Genomic DNA, 22,139 nt, shown 5'->3' with positions numbered 1-22,139 from the left:
TGTTCTCTCTCTCTTTAGTCAATGAACAATGGTGCTTTTATCCTCTACTTTAAAACATATCTATCCAAATCGTAGATAAAATGAGTTTCATTAAGATGGAGTTAGTACCAGACTATACAGTATGCTTTGTATCATCACAACCTTTTTTTCCATTCAAACTAATCTCTCAAGCATATGTGTTATGTTATATGAACGGATAATAATGAATCATGCAGTCATTGGAAGATTTGACCTGGTACCGATTTTTTTGCCACATGATTCTGGGGGCCTTCCTCCAGGTCTGCCATCTGTCACGTTCCCTTATCAACCGGAAAACCATCATCTGCCCACCTCAAATGTTCTTCTCCTTTCACAATGTTTGTCTGTAGAGGTGGACCTCTGGTCTTCCGTCCAGGTTGCTGTTGGTGCACAGCAGAGGATCAAATGTTGACCAGTAGATGCATTTTGCTACACCCACAATAACAACTGCTAAATATGTGTATGTGCCAAATAACATTTGATTTGATTGGCTGTTCAGAGAGCTGGACCTGACCCACGACTTTATGTGCGTCTGTGTGTGTTGTAGCGTCTGAGACGGAGCCTGCCTCCAGGCCTGCTGAGAAGGATCTCCTCTACATGGACCACCACCACCTCAGCTACAGGTCTTCCCACCATAGAACCAGGACCTGTACGCAGAGACCGCTCTGCCAGCATCAAACCCCTCCACGACAGTCCACCATGCAGGTAGCCTACACTATCCCCCACTACCCTTTTCTCCCCATCGCTCTTTCTCTCTCGCCCCTCTCTCTCTCTCCCTCTTTTTCCCATTCTCCCTCTCTCACTCCTTTCCCTCTCTCTCTTTACATCCAGACGTCAGACTTGCTTCCTGCTGCTCCAGTAGCTTCTCGTTGGGGTCACCCTGAGGCCAGCGGTCCTCATAAGGTCCTCCCCAGCTGCAAACCCTCCTCCTTTTATGGCCCGTCGTGAAATATTAGACCTGTAATGCACGTGCAACACTGATATATTTTCTTAGTGGTGAATGATGGATGAGTCATGTGGGAGTTTGAACTGGAGAACGTAGGATGTTCTATGTGTATGTCTGTCTTTGAAGGAGACTGTTCTGTTTGTGGCTCCAGTCCTGTGGAGTGCTCCTCCAAGTCAGCTGGCCTACATCTGTACAGAGACTGCGTTTTAGCATCCAGCAGTCTGTTGCCCAATCCTAAACTGACCCTAGTCCTCTACTTCCCACCATATACTCTCTTACCCCTACCTCCTTCCACTTTGTAGATCCTAAAGATTTGGTGCATGTGTAAGAATATGTGTAAGAAATACGCAGAATAAACCACTTAGCCTGAGATGATAACATTGTTTGAGACATACAGATGATAATGCACACCACTTTTGGGATTCATTCCATTTCCACTTTGTGTCAGGCTCAGAACTGGCTGTTCTCCCCGGGGACCAGTCTGTGTTGTTCTGGCCAAAATAACGTGCCTCTTGGTGCTATTATTTATCATCTAAATTGTTCCTCTGTTTGAGATATTGGTTGAAGGTCAGAGATGAACAATTAATCCTGAAGTCAGATCGGTATCTGCAGACTTCAGTCTGGCTCTATGGCGGCTTCCTGGAGACAAAACATTCTAGAATAAATGTCCCAGGGAGATTTTTATCCTGTATGTCAGAGCAGGCTTAAAATATTACTGGGGTCACCACCCAGTACACTCATAGAAAAAAGTTATTCGGCAGTCCCCATCGGAGAACACTTTTTGGTTCCAGGTAGAACCCTTTTTGGTTCCAGATTGGACCCTTTCGGGGGCCCACAGGCTGCTTCCTTTTACAGTGCAGACAGTCTGAGGTTTTGATATCCCGTGTGTTTTCCAGCATGGGGAACAGTGAGTCGTGGAACAGCTCTGTAATGCTCACCATCTCGAAGAGTCGCTCCATGTCTGCCTCCTACTCTGCTTCAGCCACCTCCAACCACCTCTACAACAGACGCATGACCAGACCAGGTGTGTGTTCGTGTGAGTGTGTGTAGACACTTTAAGTGACATTTGTGTCCCATCAGAACAGAACAGGTCATTTAGAATGATTCAAATGTTACGGGGCCATGTAGGAGATGCAAGAGACGGGTTAACCCATTCTTTGTCCATTCAGTTTGTGTGTGTGCCTGTGTCGGTGCATATGTGCACTTGTGTGTGGGCAGTATGTGCAATTTCTATTTTGTCTTTGTTTAAATCGTGATCTGATATTTTACATTTCATTGAACCAGTCTTCCCTCCTAATAACCCTGTTTTCTCTTCAGGTTACCCCACTTCCAACATATCACCTCTGGCCTCTCCCTGCCACTCCCCTCCAGTCCAGGGGACACCTGTCTCCAGCCCCACCACCAAGTCCTGCTCTGTGGACCTACCAGAGCCTGTGGACAGCCAGGGAGAGAGGCCTGTGGGCCCCCAGACCCCACACAGAGCCTTAACACACAGCATCAGTGCACCTAGCTCCACCACACCGCACTGGGGGCCACCATCTTTCTGCAGCAGGTAACAAACACAGACTTACAGATATACACAAAACAGATACCGTCCCTGTTGCTGTCAGAAAGAGGTACCACAAACAGAATATACACACAGAGAAAAGCTTGATCTTCGCATTCTTGCCCGTTACTTCACTGATAATTGGCAGCGTTGTCTAGAAGACACTGAAGCAGAGACTGAGGAAGTCGTGCATGTAGCTCGGAGACGTTGTTTAACGGCATCATGCTGGTTCACTGTCCTGTTTGGGTGCATGTGTCTTACAATGGGAGATAGATGAGTAATAGATGAGATAGATGAGTAACCAGTCACGTCATGAGCCTGTACAGAGAGAAAGAGAGAGACAGAGAGACAGAGAGACAGAGAGCGGAGAGACAGAGAGACAGAGAGCGAGACAGAGAGAGACAAAGAGAGAGAGACAAAGAGAGAGCGAGAGAGACAAAGAGCGAGAGAGAGACGAAGAGACTTCCTCTGAGGCACATGGACTCATGCCATAGAGAGAGCGAGAGAGAGAGAGAGAGAGAGAGAGAGAGAGAGAGAGAGAGAGAGAAAGCAGTGAGATAGTCAAGGAGAGAGAGAGAGACGAAGAGACTTTCTCTGAGGCACATGGACTCATGCCATAGAGAGAGAGAGAGAGAGAGAGCAGTGAGATAGTCAAAGAGAGGGAGAGAGAAATAGATAGAGACTTCCTCAGAGGCATATGGACTCACGCCAGTGAGTCACAGAGAAGGTCCCGCTGCAATGTTCTAAGACAAGAGGACATGGATAAGAAGTACAGGTTGTCTTAATAGGCGACAAGATGTTCAGTTATTAAGATGAGTGATCTAAGGAAGAGAAGTCCACCACAGAAGAAATACATAAAGACAATAATGAAGGGCTGGATGTGGGAGGGTTATAAGTGTTGAAATGGTGGACATAAAGGAAACTATAAAGTAAGTGATGGAGGCCAGGGTTGTGTTGTTGACATGGGAAGGGAGTACTGGGGTCTATTCACTCGGAACCAAACTGAAAAAAATGGGGAGGGACATACTGTACTGAACTTGTCCAATAGAAACTCTCGTTTCCATTGTGAAACGTTTTGTTACGGTTTGCATTAGTGGATATGATTGTCTGAGAGAACTTGATGACCTCAGTGCGGCTTTTGACGTTATCAATGTCTAACAGAAGACAGAGGGTGTTCTTTAATGAAAGCCTCTCCAACATAATCGAGGTAGAATCAGGAATTCCCCAGGGCAGCTGTCTAGGCCCCTTACTTTTTCAATCTTTCCTAATGTCATGCCACTGGCTTTGATTAACAATCTATATACTGTATGCAGGTGACTTAACACTATACACGTCCGCTACTACAAGGAGTGAAATTACTGCAACACTTAACAACGAGCTGCAGTCAGTTTCAGAATGGGTGGCAATAATTAAATTAGTCTTAAATATTTAAAAAACTAAAAGCATTGTGTTTGGGTTAAATCATTCACTAAACCCTAAACTTCAACTAAATCTTGTGATGAAGAATTTGAACATTGAGCATATTGAGGTGACTAAACTGCTTGGAAGAACCCTGGATTGTAAACTGTAATGGTCAAAACATGTTGATGTAACAGTAGCTAAGATGGGGAGAAGTCTGTCCATAATGAAGCGCTGCTCTGCCTTCTTAACACACTATCAACAAGGCAGGTCCTACAGGCCCTGGTTTTGTCACACCCGGACTACTGTCCAGTTGTGTGGTTAGGTGCCACAATGAAGGACTTAGGAAATTGCAATTGGCTCAGAACAGGACAGCATGGCTGTCCCTTCAATGTACACAGAGTGCCTAGATTAAAAAGTGAGACAGCGCCGATAGAGATGGCAGTTTCGCTTCTAGTCCTGTGCAGTATTTAGTTTTTTTAATGTATTATTTCATACATGATTCTTCCAGAAAACCTTAAGTGTTATTACATACAGCCGGGAAGAACTATTGGATATCAGAGAGATGTCAACTTAACAGCACAATCGGCACTACGACCAGAAATACGACTTTCCCAAAGCGGATCCTTTGTCTGCACCTCCCAGGGCATTTTAACTGATTCCAGAGGCCGACCCAAAACAACTCCGCCAGAGGAGAGAGTTCCGGAGCGGTCTTCTAGTGAGGCTTCGGATGCGCGCACACCCCCAACCGCTTCCGAGTATATTACTCACTAATGTCCAGTCCCTAGTTAACGACTCATTGATGTATACGCTGACTCGGTGAGCGAGTTTATAAGGAAGTGTATAGGAGATGTTGTATCCACTGTGACTATTAAAACCTTCCCTAACCAGAAACCGTGGATTGATGGCAGCATTTGCGCAAAACTGAAAGCACGTACCACCGCATTTAATCATGGCAAGGCGACATGGCCGAATACAAACAGTGTAGTTATTCCCTCCATAATACAATCAAACAAGCAAAGCGTCAGTATAGCGACAAAGTGGAGTCGCAATTCAACCGCTCAAATACGAGACGTATGTGGCAGCGTCTACAGACAATCACAGATTACAAAAAGAAAAAGAAAACCAGCCCTGTCGCAGACATCGATGTCTTGCTTCCAGAATAATTGAACAACTTATTTGCGCGCTTTGAGGACAATACAGTCCCACCGACGCGGCCCGCTAACAAAGACTGTGGGCTCCCCTTCTCCATGGCCAATGTGAGTAAAACATTTAAACGTGTTAACCCCCGCAAGGCTGCCGGACCGGACGGCATCCCTAGCCGCATCCTCAGAGCATGCACAGACCAGCTGGCTAGTGTGTTTACGGACATATTCAATCAATCCCTATCCCAGTCTGCTGTCTCCACATGCTTCAAGATGGCCACCATTGTTCCTGTCCCAAGAAAGCTAAGGTAACTGAACCAAATTGACTAACGCCCCGTAGCACTGACTTCTGTCATCATGTAGTTCTTTGAAAGACTAGTCAAGGATCATATTACCTCCACCTTACCTGTCACTCTAGACCCACTGCAATTTGCTTACCACCCCAATAGGTCCTCAGACGATGCAATTGCCATCATACTGCACACTGCCCTATCCCATCTGGACGAGAGGAATACCTATGTAAGAATGCTGTTCATTGACTACAGCTCAGCATTCAACACCATAATACCCTCCAAATTCTTCATTAAGCTTGAGACCCTGGGTCTTGACCCCGCCCTGTGCAACTGGGTCCTGGACTTCCTGACGGGCCGCCCCCAGGTGGTGAAGGTCGGAAACGACATCTCCACTCCATTGACTCTCAACACTGGGGCCCCACAAGGCTGCATTCTCAGCCCCCTCTCAGCCCCCCTGTACTCCCTGTTCACCCACGACTGTGTGGCCATGCACGCCTCCAACTCAATCATCAAGTTTGCAGACGACACTACAGTGGTAGACTTCATTACCAATGAGGCAGCCTACAGGGAGGTGAGGGCCCTCAGAGTGTGGTGTCAGGAAAATAACCTCTCACTCAATGTCAGCAAGACAAAAGAGATGATCGTGGACTACAGGAAACATCAGAGGGAGCGCCCCCCCACATTGACGGGACAGTGGAGAATGTGGAAAGTTTTAAGTTCCTCAGTTGCCGTATCACCGGCAAACTGAAATGGACCACCCACACAGACAGTGTGGTGAAAAAGGTGCCACATCACCTCTTCAGCCTCAGGAGGCAGAAATAATGTGGCTTGTCACCGAAAACCATCACTGACTTTAACAGGCGCACAATTGAGAGGATCCTGTCGGGCTGTATCACTGCCTGGTACGGCAACTGCACCGCTCAGAACCGCAGGCCTCTCCAGAGGCTAGTGCAGTCTGCACAACGCATCACTGGGGGAAAACTACCTTCCCTCCAGGACACCTACAACACCCGATGTCACAGGAAGGCAAAAAATATCATCAAGGACAATAACCACCCGAGCCACTACCTGTTCACCCCGCTTCCACCCAGAAGGGGAGGTCAGTACAGATGCACCAAAGCTGGGACAGAGAGATCTCAAGGCCATCAGATTGTTAAACAGCCACCACTAGCACAGAGAGGCGGCTTGCTACCTACAGACTTGATATAATTGGCCTCTTTAATAAATGGAACACTAGTCACTTTAATAATGCCACTTTAAGAATGTTTTCATATCTCGCATTACTCATCTCATATGTAAATACTGTATAATGTTTCCTTCACTATCTATTATTTACTATCTATTGCATCTCAGCCGCTCTGTCACTGCTCATCCATATATTTTATACTTATATATTCTCATCCCATACCTTTACTAGATTGTGTGTATTAGGTTTTGTTGTCGAAATTCTTAGAAGTTAGGTTTTGTTGTGGACTTGTTAGATATTATCTGTTAGATACTGCTGCACTGTCGGATCTAGAAGCATAAGCATTTTGTTACACTCGCAATAACATCTGCTAACCATGTGTTTGTGACCAATAACATCTGCTAACCATGTGTTTGTGACCAATAACATCTGCTAACCATGTGTATGTGACCAATAACATCTGCTAACCATGTGTATGTGACCAATAACATCTGCTAACCATGTGTATGTGACCAATAACATCTGCTAACCATGTGTATGTAACCAATAACATCTGCTAACCATGTGTATGTGACCAATAACATCTGCTAACCATGTGTATGTGACCAATAACATCTGCTAACCATGTGTATGTGACCAATAACATCTGCTAACCATGTGTATGTGACCAATAACATCTGCTAACCATTTGTATGTGACCAATAACATCTGCTAACCATGTGTATGTGACCAATAACATCTGCTAACCATGTGTATGTGACCAATAACATCTGCTAACCATGTGTATGTGACCAATAAAATGTGATTTGATTTGAATAATATTCATGTTAATCTCTCATGGCTCCAAGTAGAGATGTTGACTTCATCATTACTTGTTTTTGTAAGAAGTATTGGCATGTTGAATGAACCGAGCTGCCTGTTTAAACTACTGGCACACAGCTCAGACACCCATGCATACCCCACAAGACATGCCACCAGAGGTCTCTTCACAGTCTCTAAATCCAGAACAGACTATGGGAGGCACACAGTACTACATAGAGCCATGACTACATGGAACTCTATTCCACATCAGGTAACTGATGCAAGCAGTAGAATCAGATTTAAAAATACACCTTATGGAACAGCGGGGACTGTGACGAGACACAAACACAGGCCCAGACACACGCATACAGATGCACATGATAACAAACACACTCTACACACACATAAACATGGATTTTGTATTGTAGATATGTGGTTGTAGAGTACTGGCCTGAGGGCACACACTTATTAATATGTTGTGAAAAGTGTTATGAAATGTAATGTCATGTAACATTTGTTTTGGTAGATAACTGCCTTTCATGTTGCTGGACCCCAGGAAGTAATGGGGATCTTTAATAAATACAAATACAAAATATCCACCCCTGGATCTGGCTGTGATGAGAGGAATAATGTCGTTGATCCTGGTTCAGCTAGAACAGCTGACCTTGGTTCCTCTCACGCTAATGATGCGGCTAACTCTTCACTTATCCTCTTGTTCACTTTTCTCCTCTCCCATGAGATATAAATGTCGAGCCTTTTGTCATATTGTAGTTATTTACATGTTTTGAATATCCTTTGTTTAGCTGTCCTCTGTCCCTCTCTCAGCTGTGGCAGACCGTACAGCAGGCTGAGCCATGGGGAGGGGTCTATGGACAAAGGGGACGTAATACCCCACCCTGGTAAGCAGTAAAAGGACACTTATCTACTTCTCCATATATGTCTTCTTTCTTAGTGTTACATTTATATCTGCCACGTTCCGAGCGTGTCAACCACCTGACTTAACCCCTGACAACCTGATCTGTCCTGTCCTATAAGATGACCCGGCAGTGGCATCGTCAGACTATGAGAGCACCTACGAGACCAACCACAGTGACAGCAGTGACTTTGCACAGAACGAGGAGGACGGGGAGGGGGCCAAGAAGCCCTCAGACACCCAGGACGGGTGTAGGTCGTACCAGCCTGAGGGCATCGTCCTGCACCCCCTACTGCCACCTCCGGAGGTAGGTTCCACTATAGAAATGCATTGAGTGGAATGAAAATGGGTCTACAAATACGCTAAACATTTCATGACTGCAATATCAATCTATCAACACATTATAAAATGATGCATTTGATTCGAAGAACAAATACCAAATAACATGCTATAACATGCTATTTCCCTATACATTACCTTACTTGTAACATACTATTTATTACCCATAGCCACTTGAAATTACCCTTGATCCTGACCCCTGACCTCTAGGACACACAGCCCATCCTGGCCCCAGAGCCTCTGGTGATGTCAGAGCTGGATCCTCTGATGACTCAACTCAACAACTGGAACTTCCCCATCTTCAACCTGGTGGAGAAAACACACGGCCGCTCAGGATGCATCCTCAGCCAGGTGAGAACAGGCCTCAGCCAGGTGAGGACAGGCCTCAGCCAGGTGAGAACAGGCCTCAGCCAGGTGAGAACAGGCCTCAGCCAGGTGAGACTTAGCTAGATTAGAACCAGTGAGTACAGGTGAGAACAGCACATCTTCAACCTGGCGGAGAAGACACACTGACAGTCTGGCTGCATCCTCAGCCAGGTAAGGATAGATAAAGCCTTAGTCAGGTGAGAACAGGTGAGACTTAGCTAGGTGAGGATAGTCTTCAACCCGGAGAAGATTAGGTTGCATCCTCAGCCAGGTAAGGTTAGCTACTGCATAGCCAAGTGAGAAAATTCCAGACCTATTCAGGTAAGGATAGTTATACAGGTAAGAATGAAAACAGTCCATTGTGAACCAAGTGAGAATGGCGCAGACTTCAAATCAAACTTAATTTAAAATGCATTTTAAATCGCAACACAATTGAGAAAATACATTACGACAATGCAATGAAAAATAGTTAAAGCAAACAGGAAGCAGTAAAAAGTATGAATAAAAAGAATATAAGACAAAGATGATGATTGATTAAAACAGTTACTGGTTGAAGTCCAAGCTATAAAGGTGGCGTTTTAAACGTGATGTGAAAGCCTCAATGGTGTCTGTCCCTCTTACCTGACAGGAACAGCTATTCCATAATTGAGGGGCTTTGGAAGACAGAGAAATCTGCTCCCCCGATGTGTGCATGGAGTGATGCTTGTGAATAAAGCACTGTGAGAAATGGGTGGGATTACACTGCCATCTACTGGTTGAAACAGGAGTTACAAGTTATTGGAATTGCGGTGTACTGTAAACCAAGACAGCAGTAGGGTCTTGGTTTACACTCAGTTTTCTACCACAAAACACCAGAAAATGACCAGAAAGAGTAGAACCAGCTCACCTGCTTTTACACTATGATTTGATTATTAGATGTTACATTTGTCTTTTGAAACAAATAGTTTCACCATGTTAAAATTAGAATTCAATTCAAGTAACAGGGCTGACCTTAAAAATGTTTTCTTCTTAAAATGAATCACTAATCGCATGAAATAAATAATAAGCTTTGGAAATTACTTTATCGAAGCAACACAATAACTATGGCTTTACGATGATACTGAATGATGTGATATGATGCACAGAGGCATAGCCACAGGAAGTAGGGTGCTGGGGGTGTGCACTGGGCCTTTACTAGTCCTGTTTTAGTGGACCTATATAGCCGTCTGTAGCGTGGGAAAAATAACTTTCTCCACCCACCCCTTCCTTGTCGACCCAAAATTATACACAGAGGGACATTTCAAAGTGCTGAATTTTGCAGAAAATCTTTAATCATATAAAACAATCAGATTTATTGAATTTCCCATTTGGTCTATATTAAAGAGCACTTGGTTTAATATAACAGGCATTTAATTCAATATTGGTGCACAGTTTCTACTTAAAATGGCTCCTGAGTGGCACCACCCACCCCTTCCTTGTCGACCCAAAATTATACACAGAGGGACATTTCATTGCTGAATTTTGCAGAAAATCTTTAATCATATAAAACAATCAGATGTATTGAATTTCCCATTTGGTCTATATTAAAGAGCACTTGGTTTAATATAACAGGCATTTAATTCAATATTGGTGCACAGTTTCTACTTAAAATGGCTCCTGAGTGGCACAGCGGTCTAAGGCACTGCATCTCAGTGCAAGAGGCATCACTGCAGTCCCTGGTTTGAACCCAGGCTGCATCACATCCGGCCGTGATTGGCCCAGTGTATCCCCGGTAGGCCGTCGTTGTAAATAAGAAGTTGTTCTTAACTGACTTCCATAGTAAAATAAAGGTAAAATATCAAAAGGGACCCATTTTGTGGAAAGAACCAAGCAGCAGCATCAGAGCTTTAGGTGTGAAGAGAATAACTTGCTGGATGGGATAAGGCTGCTCTATGTGTGTTCCAGGTTTCCTACCGCCTGTTTGAGGACACGGGACTGTTTGAGACGTTCAAGATTCCTGTCAGGGAGTTCATGAACTATTTCCATGCTCTGGAGAACGGATACAGGGACATCCCATGTGAGCAAACATTACAATCAATCCTCTTTGTGAATATGCCTTGTAATACACACAGATCCATCAAGTACTCGAGAATATCAGAAACATTTGAATGAAACTATCGTAATCCAAACTCAGTGGTAGCACTGTCTATTCTATCCACAAGAGGGAGGTGTTGGCTTTCTCAATGCAATCACAGCACTAGTTCTGTTCCCTTTACCTCCACCTGTCTCATTATCATCCGGTGGACTAAGTTAGTATTACAGTTGGCATCTCCTCTCCCTCCCCATGCAGACCACAACAGGATCCATGCCACTGACGTGCTGCATGCCGTGTGGTACCTCACCACCCAGGCCGTGCCAGGCCTGCCCAACCTCCTCACAGACCACAGCTCAGACTCTGGTGAGGACACACACACATGCATATGCAAATACAAGCATACACACATGCACGGACACAAACACACACACACACACACACACACACACACACACTTCCTCCTTTCCTCTGCTCTCCATTCCTTTGTGTTCTGACTGAGGCTAATACTGTATCCTATGTCTATAAGCCTACTGTTGTATACCTGTTGCTGATGGCAGCCAGGCAAACCCAGTCCTTCTGAAGCTCATTTAGCTACTGTATATTCAACCATACACACCAACCACATCAGTAGCTTATGTCAAATGGCATAATATTGTAGAACATCAGCCTTACAGTTTGCAGACTGGAGGCTGTGGAAGTTCCCAGAACCGTGTTTCCAGTGAGATCGGTTAACCGTTAGTTCATAGTCATCGGCAGTTATTTTACCTCTCGTTCTCTATGTGGAGCTTCACAGCTTCCATAGAAGCCTATCTCCTCCAGTCATAGGAACACAACAGACACCAATGTCAACACGCTGATCGTGACCTGTTTGTTCTTTACACAACCTGTCTGACTGGGCTGGCCTACTCTGATGCCTGGGGTCTGATGTCTGTCTAGGGCAGGGTGGCTGGCGGTCTGCCAGTCATGTTGTTTTCTGATGCTCATGTCATCCCATACACACATTTGCCCACACATTAGCACACAGACACACACGCACGCACATGCAGACTACACCCATTGACCCAAGTGTTTTGTACTAAAGTTTCCGTTTTGTTACGACAAAGCCCAGCACCCCTCACCTCATTTACCTGTGTATTTATCTCCCTGACCCTTCTATCCCTGTGTGTGTGTCCCCAGACTCGGACAGTGGGCTCCTCAACCCAAGCCATCCCAGCCATATAGGCCATACAGGGTTCCTGGTCTCTAAGATGTCTGCGGTGATGGAGGAGGGTTATGGATGTCTGTCTGGCCTCATCCCATCCCTGGAGCTCATGGCTCTGTATGTGGCTGCAGCCATGCACGACTACGACCACCCTGGACGGACCAACGCCTTCCTCGTGGCGACTAGCGCTCCTCAGGTAGGAAGGGAGAGAGGGAAGGAGGGAGGAAGAAGAGGGAGAGGATGGATGGACTGATGGATGGTTGGATGAATGAATCTAACGAAAGGAACTGGAAAGGTGAAAGCAAAGTCCACCAATGATACTTTCATATCTTGTGTTCTTCTCAGATCACTGAAGAGATAAATGGAGGAAGACAAAGGGACCACTGAGATGCACCAATGATAACTAATGAGTGACGTGTTGCTCTCTGTCTCCCCCTGTAGGCCGTGCTATATAACGACCGCTCAGTGTTAGAGAACCACCACGCTGCGTCGGCCTGGAACTTGTTCATGTCCCGGCCAGAGTACAACTTCCTGGGCAACCTGGAGCATGTGGAGTTCAAACGCTTCCGCTTCCTGGTCATCGAGGCCATCCTCGCCACCGACCTCAAGAAACACTTTGACTTCCTGGCAGAGTTCAATGCCAAGGTAAACAGAACCGATGGTCATGAGCTTCTAATCCATACATTTCTTTTCGATGTACAGCGCATCTACAGCTGAATGGACTGAAGCGCTGTGTCATTGTCTCTGATGGTTGACAACTTACACTATGTCAGTAACAAGCCTGTAGAAGTTGTGAGGTTCTTTTACTCTGAACTTGTCCTCTTATGCTCTCCTCGCTTCTCTCTGATAGGTTGAAAGGAGGTAGGGATAGAGGATGTGAGGACACGAGGAAAGACATTTGAGATTCATTTAACCCTTGCTTCTCTCCAGGTGGGTGATGATGGCTGCTCGGGCATCGACTGGTCCAATGAGAACGACCGGTTGCTGGTGTGTCAGATGTGCATCAAACTGGCGGACATCAACGGCCCACTGAAACACAAGGACCTGCATCTACAGTGGACCGAGGGCATCGTCAATGAGTTCTATGAACAGGTGAGATCCAAATCGATCACTAGCCCCTACACCCTCTACACCCTAGCCACCGATTTAGATTTGAAACACAAGGACACGCATCTACAGTGGACCGAGGGCATCGTCAAATAGTTCTGCAAACAGGCACATCTATTGGGTCTAGGTTTTGCCAGAAGATACTGACCCTACCGTCACGCTTGTTTACACTGAGCTGCACTGGGGTCAGAATGTTAGGACACAGGATATCCTTCAGAAAACATAACTCATTGCAGGAATGGAATATGACACTGTTCTCGAAATTTGACCTTTATCCACACTGCTCCATCGAGAAGACTGAAATACTGCCAGTTTTCCCAGAAAACTGCCCTTTTCATCCTCATGCTAGCTAGCAGTAACCACCGCTAGGGTGACCTGAAACGAATGAAATAAACGTCATTGAGCCTCAGTGAGGAAATTAGGTGAATGATTGCATCTTGCCATGGAGATCCGACGTTTACAAAACTACAATGATTGGTTCAAGGGGGGAGCTGCATCATTTGTGGGGGGCGACATGCGGTATGCAGTTGCCTTGTTGTTGTCGTCTTGTGCACCCATGCCCCCACCCCCATGAAACTGCCTGATCATGAAATGGCCATTACACTACCTTCTGCATAAATAGCTATGATAGACTTGACAGGACGTAGAGGTGCAATGACATTTCTCCATCAAATGACATTGACATGTGTTCCACTTGGTACTAAGATAAAAGGCAGGCCACTTCATGAGTCCATCACGGTACTGCACAATGTGAAGTGGTACAGGTGCCTGGAAACAGCCCACTCTCCAGTAACAATGCTGCTCATTGGTCAGAGACTAACGGGTGCCTAGCAACCACACCGCTGATCAGGAAGAAAGACTCTTAAGTGGTCAGAGAACGAACGATCAGCGTGTAGGCAGATATATTACAGAAAGGAGGAGATAGGAATCCCGTTGGGCAATGAAAAGAGGAACGTATAATGCCCCACCCAGCAGACTGTCGACCAATCTCGTTCATGTTGTCATGCTGTGTCACGTGGTTGCTAAGCTAATCGTCATGCAATCCCTTCTAAATGTCAGGGTATGAGTCGAGAAACCTGCCTATTTTCCTCAAAAGTACGTAATGTCACGATTCCAAAGCTACCTGTATATGATATTGCAGAGACAAAGTTAATTATCTCACATCTCGGAATGATTTGTAATGTTGTACTTATTGTTCACGTAACTCATGCTTATGTTGGGCTTTTGAACTAGCGCCCAATTGACTCCCATTCGCTCCTTGAAGGAGTGCTCTTCTTGACCCAGAATCGACCAGAATGTACGGCGTGGCCCATTGACGACGCACGGGCAACGTTAACAATGGCCGTTAATACGATTCCCATCATCAGAATAGATAGAAGCAATGGATACTCCCATTCAAATCAAAGTTCTCTGATGTGAAGTGTGGAATCGTGGCCGTTCTGGGTCTACCACTTCTAGAATATTCCATGCCAGTGTTTCCCAAACCTGTCCTCGGGTACCCCAAGTCAGTCCATTTATTTGATGTATTTCAGAATGGACACTTTAAACTAATGAGGGGCTTGATGATTAGTTGACCATATATTATGTGGATTGGTTGGGGGTACTGAATGAGAGGTTTGAGGAACACCATTCTATTCATTGACCATTGATAGACTGAGAAATAATATGAAATGTAGAACTACTTTTGTTCTTCTGTTTCTTTCTCAGTAATGTCGATGTGACACCCATCAACACACATGCATTGAAGAAGCCATCCTTGTATGCAGGCAATGTACTGCATAATGTACCATCTATTCAAAATGGGACCCTGGCATTGATGGAGAGACGATTAGATTGCCACTTGGAATGGAGAGTGTTGATGTATTGACACAATGTGTCACTCTACAGTGATAGGAGCACCAAGTGTGTAGGTTATAATCGGTGCTACTGTGATTGACAGCGCAGTCATCTTGTTTTTGTCTGTCTGTCTCTTCAAAGCCTGATCTCACTCAATGATGAAACCCAAACCGTCGCTCAAATGTCAAATCTGCTTGCGTCCTTGGAGGAAGAGAGAGATAGAAAGACCAGGAAGTAAAAGAGGGAGTGGGAAAGACAGGGAGGAGAGAGGGAGAGAAAGACAGGGAGGAGGAAGAGGGGGAAAAGAGGGGGAAATAGAGGGAGGAGAGAGAGAGAGGGAGGAAAATAGAGGGAGGGGAAAAAGAGGGAGGAGAGAGAGAGGAAGTGTTGTGCTGCAGTTTAGCTGACCTACTTGTGTCATCAGTGACAGTCCTCGTTCACACAGACAAAGATACAGCTGCAACACATCAGATCACAGAGTGAACTGTGCTATGCCTCAAGACATGCACACGAAGAACAAACATAGCAGGGTCAGTGGTAGTATACCCACAATTCTAACGCTGACCATTACCGCAGTATAAACATCTTAAAGATCTGACCCTGTATCAGTGGTTAAGTTGTACCTTTACCATCTCCTTGACACCCGTCTTTAGAAGGCGTTTTAATGGTTGAATACGCCCCTCTACTCTAGAGTAGCACCTCTCTCTCTTTCTCTTTTTCCCTCTCTCTCTCCCTCTTCACTTCAGACACTCATTTCAGGCCACTGCACTGACTGGCAAAAGCTCTGCTGGTTACTATGGCAACAGGAGCCCTTGCCTGCTGCGGTCCACTTTGAGTGTATAAGCCCCTGACGTCAACAGACACATATATATGTATCCTGCTATAAATCACTTTACTATACATGCATATACATGATCTTGTCAGTCAGCCAATACTGGACCTATAGATGTAGGCTTCCTCGAGCTAGATAGACGTGTGCCTTTTGCTGTTTATGTTCTTGACCCAGTTTGAAGCTTTGATTATTCAGTAGCTAATCCCACAGGCTCTGCGCGCTGGCGGTTGCTCTTGGTTTACCACTTAGAGACTGAGACTGGCTGGTGAACAAAATGAGAGAGATACAAATGTTGATGTGTTTTCTACCATCAGTTGGAATGTGGTTGAATGTGTTTTTACATAATTTCTGATGGTTATTTTTCTCTCTCTGTGTATTAGTACCTTAGCTGTGACTCCCTCAGTGCATTTGATTCCAATTTCCCTCATATCAGCAGGGTAAAGTGGTTAGAGCGTTGGACTAGTAACTGGAAGGTTGCAAGTTCAAACCCCTGAGCTGACAAGGTACAAATCTGTCGTTCTGCTCTTGAACAGGCAGTTAACCCACTGTTCCTAGGCCGTCATTGAAAATAAGAATTTGTTCTTAACTGACTTGCCTAGTTAAATAAAGCTAAAGTAAAAAAAATGGCTGATTGATTGACTTTCCTCAGATAGTGTCAAATGGTAATTCATATTATATTTGCATTAGTCATTGAGCAGAAGTGCTTACCCAAAGCGACTTAGTTAGTGCACTGCATTTATTTTAAGATAGCTAGGTGAGACAACCATACAGTTGAAGCCGGGAATGTACATACACCTTAGCCAAATACATTTAAACTCAGTTTTTCACAATTCCGGACATTTCATCCTAGTAAAAATCCCCTGTCTTAGGTCAGTTAGGATCACCACTTTCTTTTAAGAATGTGAAATTTCAGAATAATAGTAGAGAGAATTATTTATTTCAGCTTTTATGTCTTTTATCACATTCTCAGTGGGTCAGAAGTTTACATACACTCAATTAGTATTTGGTAGCATTGTGTTTAAATTGTTTAACTTGGGTCAAACGTTTCGGATAGCATTCCACAACCTTCCCACAATAACTTGAGGGAATTTTGTCCCATTCCCCCTGACAGAGCTGGTGTAACTGAGTCAGGTTTGTAGGCCTCCTAGCTCGCACACGCTTTTTCAGTTCGGCCCACAAATGTTCTACAGGATTGAAGTCAGGACTTTGTGATGGCCACTCCAATACCTTTGACTTTGTTGTCCTTAAGCCATTTGGAAGTATGCTTGGGGTCATTGTCCATTTGGAAAACCCATTTGCGACCAAGTTTTAACTTCCTGACTGATGTCTTGAGATGTTGCTTCAATATATATAAATAATTTTCCATCCTCATGATGCCATCTATTTTGTGAAGTGCACTAGTCCCTCCTGCAGAAAAGCACCCCCACAACATGATGCTGCCACCCCCGTGATTCACGGTTGGGATGGTGTTCTTCGGCTTGCAAGCCTTCCCCTTTTTCCTCCAAACATAACGATGGTCATTATGGCCAAACAGTTCTAATTTTGTTTCATCAGTATATAGATACTTTTGTACCTGTTTCCTCCAGCATCTTCACAAGGTCCTTTGCTGTTGTTCTTGGATTGATTTGCACTTTTCGCACCAAAGTACGTTCATCTCTAGGAGACAGAACGCGTCTCCTTCCTGAGCGGTATGACGGCTCTGAGTTTGAAGGCAGGCCTTGAAATACATCCACAGGTACACCTCCAATTGACTCAAATGATGTCAATTAGCCTATCAGAAGCTTATAAAACCATTACATAATTTTCCAAGCTGTTTAAAGTCACAGTCAACTTAGTGTATGTAAACGTCTGACCCACTGGAATTGTGATACAGTGAAATAATCTGTCTGTAAACAATTGTCGGAAAAATTACTTGTTTCATGCACAAAGTAGATGTCCTAACCAACTTGCCTAAACCATAGTTTGATAACAAGAAATTTGTGGACTGGTTGAAAAACAAGTTTTAATGACTCCAACCTAAGTGTATGTAAACATCCAACTTCAACTGTATATCACAGCCATCGCAAGTACATTTCTTCTCAGTAAAGTAGCTATCAGCAAAGTCAGTGCTAGTATGAAAAGACAAGGACATGTGTTTAATAAAGGCAAGTTTTTGGGGGGGGGGTGGTGAGGGATTAATCAAATTACTTTGTGAAGAGGTGGGTTTTCAGACGCTTATATCTAACATTCTGCCATGCTTACCCATACTGCACCACTCCTCAGGGCGATGAGGAGTCGAGTCTGGGCCTTCCCATCAGCCCCTTCATGGACCGCTCTGCGCCACAGCTCGCCAAACTCCAGGAGTCCTTCATCACGCACATCGTGGGTCCGCTCTGTTCCTCCTACGACTCCGCCGCCCTCATGCCGGGGAACTGGGTTGACCCCGCCGACGCACGGAGGAAGGAGGGAGAGGAGGAAGAGGAGGTGGGGGAACGAGAGACAGAGGAGGAAGAGGAGGATACAGCAGAGGAGGATGAGTCGACTAGCTCTGAGAGTTCCCGTAAGAGCATGTAGACGTTGATGTTGAACTTCTTTGAGTTGAAAGAAGTCCGTTAACAGAAACCTATTGAAATCAATGCTCAGTTTGAAATGGCCCAGGTATTGAGTTGTTGACAGAGTGCCGACTGATAATACATGTAGTGGATTTAAGCAATAAGGTCCAAGGTGGTGTGGTATATTGGCATGACGCAGAGCGGAATGCCTGGATACAGCCTTTAGCCATGGTATATTGGCCATATACCACAAACCCCTGTGGTGCCTTAATGCTATTATAAACTGGTCACCAACATTAATAGAACAGTAAACCAAGTCAGCCAATAAGCATCCAGGAACCAAACTACCCGGTTTATAATTGGTAGTAGATACAGAAGCCTCATATACACGAGGCTACCTGGTCTGCCTTAAGGGTATTTGGTCTTCCCAGGTTATCAGACCCTGCTTTGTAACCCCTGCCCAGAGGTTGTATGATAAGGGTTTGCGTGTACAGTATAGGGGATAGTAGGTTTTGTTCTGAGGAATTGTTTTCTTCTTCCCTATAGAGAAGCACGTGGTGAAGCTTACGGAGAGCAGGAGGAGAGTGTTCTGTCCCATCACTCAGCACCTTCTGGACAACCACGAAATGTGGAAGAGAGTCATTGCCTCCGAAACCCAGGACACGCCGGACAGAGAGGCGCCTAACTGCCTCAGCAACCCCGCCGAGCCAATCACAGCCATCCACGAGGAGGAGGAGGAGCCAGCCAGCAAGGAGGAGCCAATAGATGGCCAGGGAGAGGAGACGGAAGGGGAAGAGACGGGGCTTGCAGAGGAAGTGGTCGAGCAATCAGAGACTGCGGAGAAAAAGGACGAGGAGCTGGAGTGAGAGGATTATCTTTGACGCTTGAAGATCAGGAAACGGAACATTTATCCAAACTCATACCCTCTCCCAACTAGACTTTCTGACTCATGTCAGAAATGATACCCTATTCCCCATGTAGTGCACTAGCTGGCCAAAAATAGTGCACTATACAGGGATTGGGGTGTTGTTTGAGACGCAGCCCCTGATATTTGGTTGCCAGCAAATCACTTAGACACAACACTGTAGAAGTTTGGAGTAACATGTGCCTAAAGAAAACAGGGTGGAGGGAGGGAGGGCACGCTGAGGAGGAGGATGAGGGAGGGGTGGGATTTGTTTTACACACGTATTATATTGGATCAGGTTTCCATTTCAGAAGCCCTCTCCCTGACGAGGTTCCCACACGGCAATACGGACCCACAGAACACTGACCCCACTGCCAGCCTCAAGACACAGCCGGCCATACTAGTGGTCTGCATCCACCTGTCCTCCCCCACAGAACCAAGGTGTACAAAGTGGACTGTACAAACAGTACAAACACTAGCTCCTGAGGACAATGAGATGAAAGGGCGGGTAAAAGCTGTGTCCGCTCTGTGTTGGTTCTCAGGGAGCGAGGAGAGGACTGAGGACTGGGGAGAGGAGGGTCAGTGTTGATACAGAGTGGGATCACACACACGCATGGAGCAAACACACACACACACACACACACCCGTCAGAAGATTTGCTAGCTACCCCAGGAAGAGGGAATGGGAAGTCTAACATAGAACCCTGTAACCCTGAAAAAGCTTTATATTCACTCAAGGAAGAAAATCCAGAGCACAGTGTTTCTTCACATTCTTCATCTCTCTAATTGTTCCAAATATACCATGTTTTCTCTCTTTCTTTCTTTCACTCACTCCACTTTTGTGTCGGTCATTCAGGCTCTTTTTTTCCCTCTCACTCCTACACAGTTCCACAGGACTTAGGAACACAGACACACCCCACTGGGCACACACTGGTTGAATCAATGTTGTTTCCACTTCGTTTCAATGAAATTACGTTGAACCACAGAGAAATTGGCATTGAATTGACATCTGCCCAATGGGACACAACACAGACCCCTCAACCTTGTACCCTTTGTCATTGTTATGTCAACCAACACAAGTGATTGTTCGTTCCTTTGTGTTATTGGTTTGTGGTTATACTTTCTTATTTGTTTTCCAACATCAGCTGTAAGATTTTCTCTCTGTGGCGTTTGTGTTTGGTAAATATGGTGTGGGCTTTTCTTATTTTACGTACCCTGTCTCCTGATGATCTGCACACTACAAAGGGAATCACTTTGAATCTGAATCGCACGGTTTCTTATAGAGTTAGAGCTTCCTTTTATTCAGACGCCTAGTTAACTATTCCAATGTCAGATGCTTTTTATAAGTGCAGAATTTCTCTCTTCGTAGCTTTTGACCCAGTAGATGTATACATGTACCACCTCGGTAGAGAAGAAGCATTCACATTAGGATTCATCTGTGGATGTCAATCTGACCATGACACTGAAAAAGCTATTCACCTTTTTGAAAGATTCTCTACAGCCATTTTCATTGATAAACTCTTTCGTGGAACTCTCTCGTAGAACACTTTTGACGGTACACTGACCTCTAGCCTGTGTTTCAGTCCTCTCTCACAGTGGGATCTACCACCCAATACCCTGACAGGAAGTTCAGCCAAGAGAGCCAATGTCAAAAGTAAAATGATTCTCTTTTAGTCTCTTGAGCGAGCATTATTCCCCATTATTCCCCATAGTGCCGCACTCAGTTCCCTCAGAGAACCAAAGTTACAGTCGTAACCAGGCATTTTCTATTTAACTCTGGGAAATCATCTATTTCTCCAATAGGCTGAAATGATAACAGATAACAGACCTTGGGCTCCAATAGCTTTCAGCGAGTCAAGTGATCAAATAAAGTTGCCGAGTGAGCCTTGGAAAGCCTTGAAGGAGATGTGGAGGAGCCCAGAGGTTCAACCAAGAGAACAAGGTTACAGTTATACTCCACATACACTCAGACTGTGCTGCTCTATAGAACATGGTGAATCACGCAATGGGGCTGAATGCAAACAAAAGTACGAAGAAAGATGATGCAGTAAAAAATATCCATGCCATGAAAGACATACAGTGCCTTGCGAAAGTATTCGGCCCCCTTGAACTTTGCGACCTTTTGCCACATTTCAGGCTTCAAACATAAAGATATAAAACGCCCAATTTTTCAGTTTTTGATTTGTTAAAAAAGTTTGAAATATCCAATAAATGTCGTTCCACTTCATGATTGTGTCCCACTTGTTGTTGATTCTTCACAAAAAAATACAGTTTTATATCTTTATGTTTGAAGCCTGAAATGTGGCAAAAGGTCGCAAAGTTCAAGGGGGCCGAATACTTTCGCAAGGCACTGTACGTCTTCTTCACTGTACGTCTTCAACACATGGACCAGTGCTGGGCTCCCTGTGGCTGTCCATAGCTCCGTAGGTCCATTTGATGTCCAGAGAGAGAGACCAATTGGTGGTGACAGAAGGATGAGAGGGAAACGGGAGAGGAGAGAGGGAAGAGGATGAGAGATAGAAGTGGATCAGAGAGAATGGTATAGGAGAAGGAATGGGATGAGAGAGGAAGGGAGATGGAAGAGAAGGGAGGAAGAGAAGCGTTTAGGGGTATTCTGAGGTTGGTCAGTCTCTTTTTTTGTTCACTGATGGTCTCTGTGAAAACGTCACTTTGAATGAGGAGCCAATTAAAATGTCTGTCTGTCCGTCCATCTGCCTGTCCGGTT

The 22,139-nt window shown here is 45.1% G+C and overlaps 1 protein-coding gene across 2 annotated transcripts in view; it reads left to right on the top strand.

Annotated features, from left to right (window-relative positions):
* The window catches only part of LOC110490286 (phosphodiesterase 3A, cGMP-inhibited), an 84,252-nt gene extending 62,584 nt beyond the window's left edge, over nt 1–21,668 (top strand). For both annotated transcript variants that reach the window (XM_021563587.3, XM_021563586.3), the window contains 13 exons: nt 566–723; nt 1,861–1,988; nt 2,282–2,516; nt 8,159–8,232; nt 8,369–8,553; nt 8,796–8,936; nt 10,875–10,986; nt 11,260–11,367; nt 12,181–12,401; nt 12,647–12,850; nt 13,136–13,297; nt 18,243–18,519; nt 19,058–21,668. In XM_021563587.3, coding sequence (XP_021419262.3) covers nt 566–723; nt 1,861–1,988; nt 2,282–2,516; nt 8,159–8,232; nt 8,369–8,553; nt 8,796–8,936; nt 10,875–10,986; nt 11,260–11,367; nt 12,181–12,401; nt 12,647–12,850; nt 13,136–13,297; nt 18,243–18,519; nt 19,058–19,377 — 2,325 coding nt within the window. In that variant the 3' untranslated portion in view covers nt 19,378–21,668. The remainder of the gene's footprint in view (nt 1–565; nt 724–1,860; nt 1,989–2,281; nt 2,517–8,158; nt 8,233–8,368; nt 8,554–8,795; nt 8,937–10,874; nt 10,987–11,259; nt 11,368–12,180; nt 12,402–12,646; nt 12,851–13,135; nt 13,298–18,242; nt 18,520–19,057) is intronic.
* The last annotated feature ends 471 nt before the right edge of the window (nt 21,669–22,139 follow it).

Source organism: Oncorhynchus mykiss, chromosome 15, assembly GCF_057628025.1.
Source record: "Oncorhynchus mykiss isolate SJ-2025 chromosome 15, ASM5762802v1, whole genome shotgun sequence".
Classification (NCBI taxonomy): Eukaryota; Metazoa; Chordata; class Actinopteri; order Salmoniformes; family Salmonidae; genus Oncorhynchus; species Oncorhynchus mykiss.
Note: the sequence above shows the minus strand (reverse complement) of the source record. Positions and strands in the feature narration are given on the sequence as shown.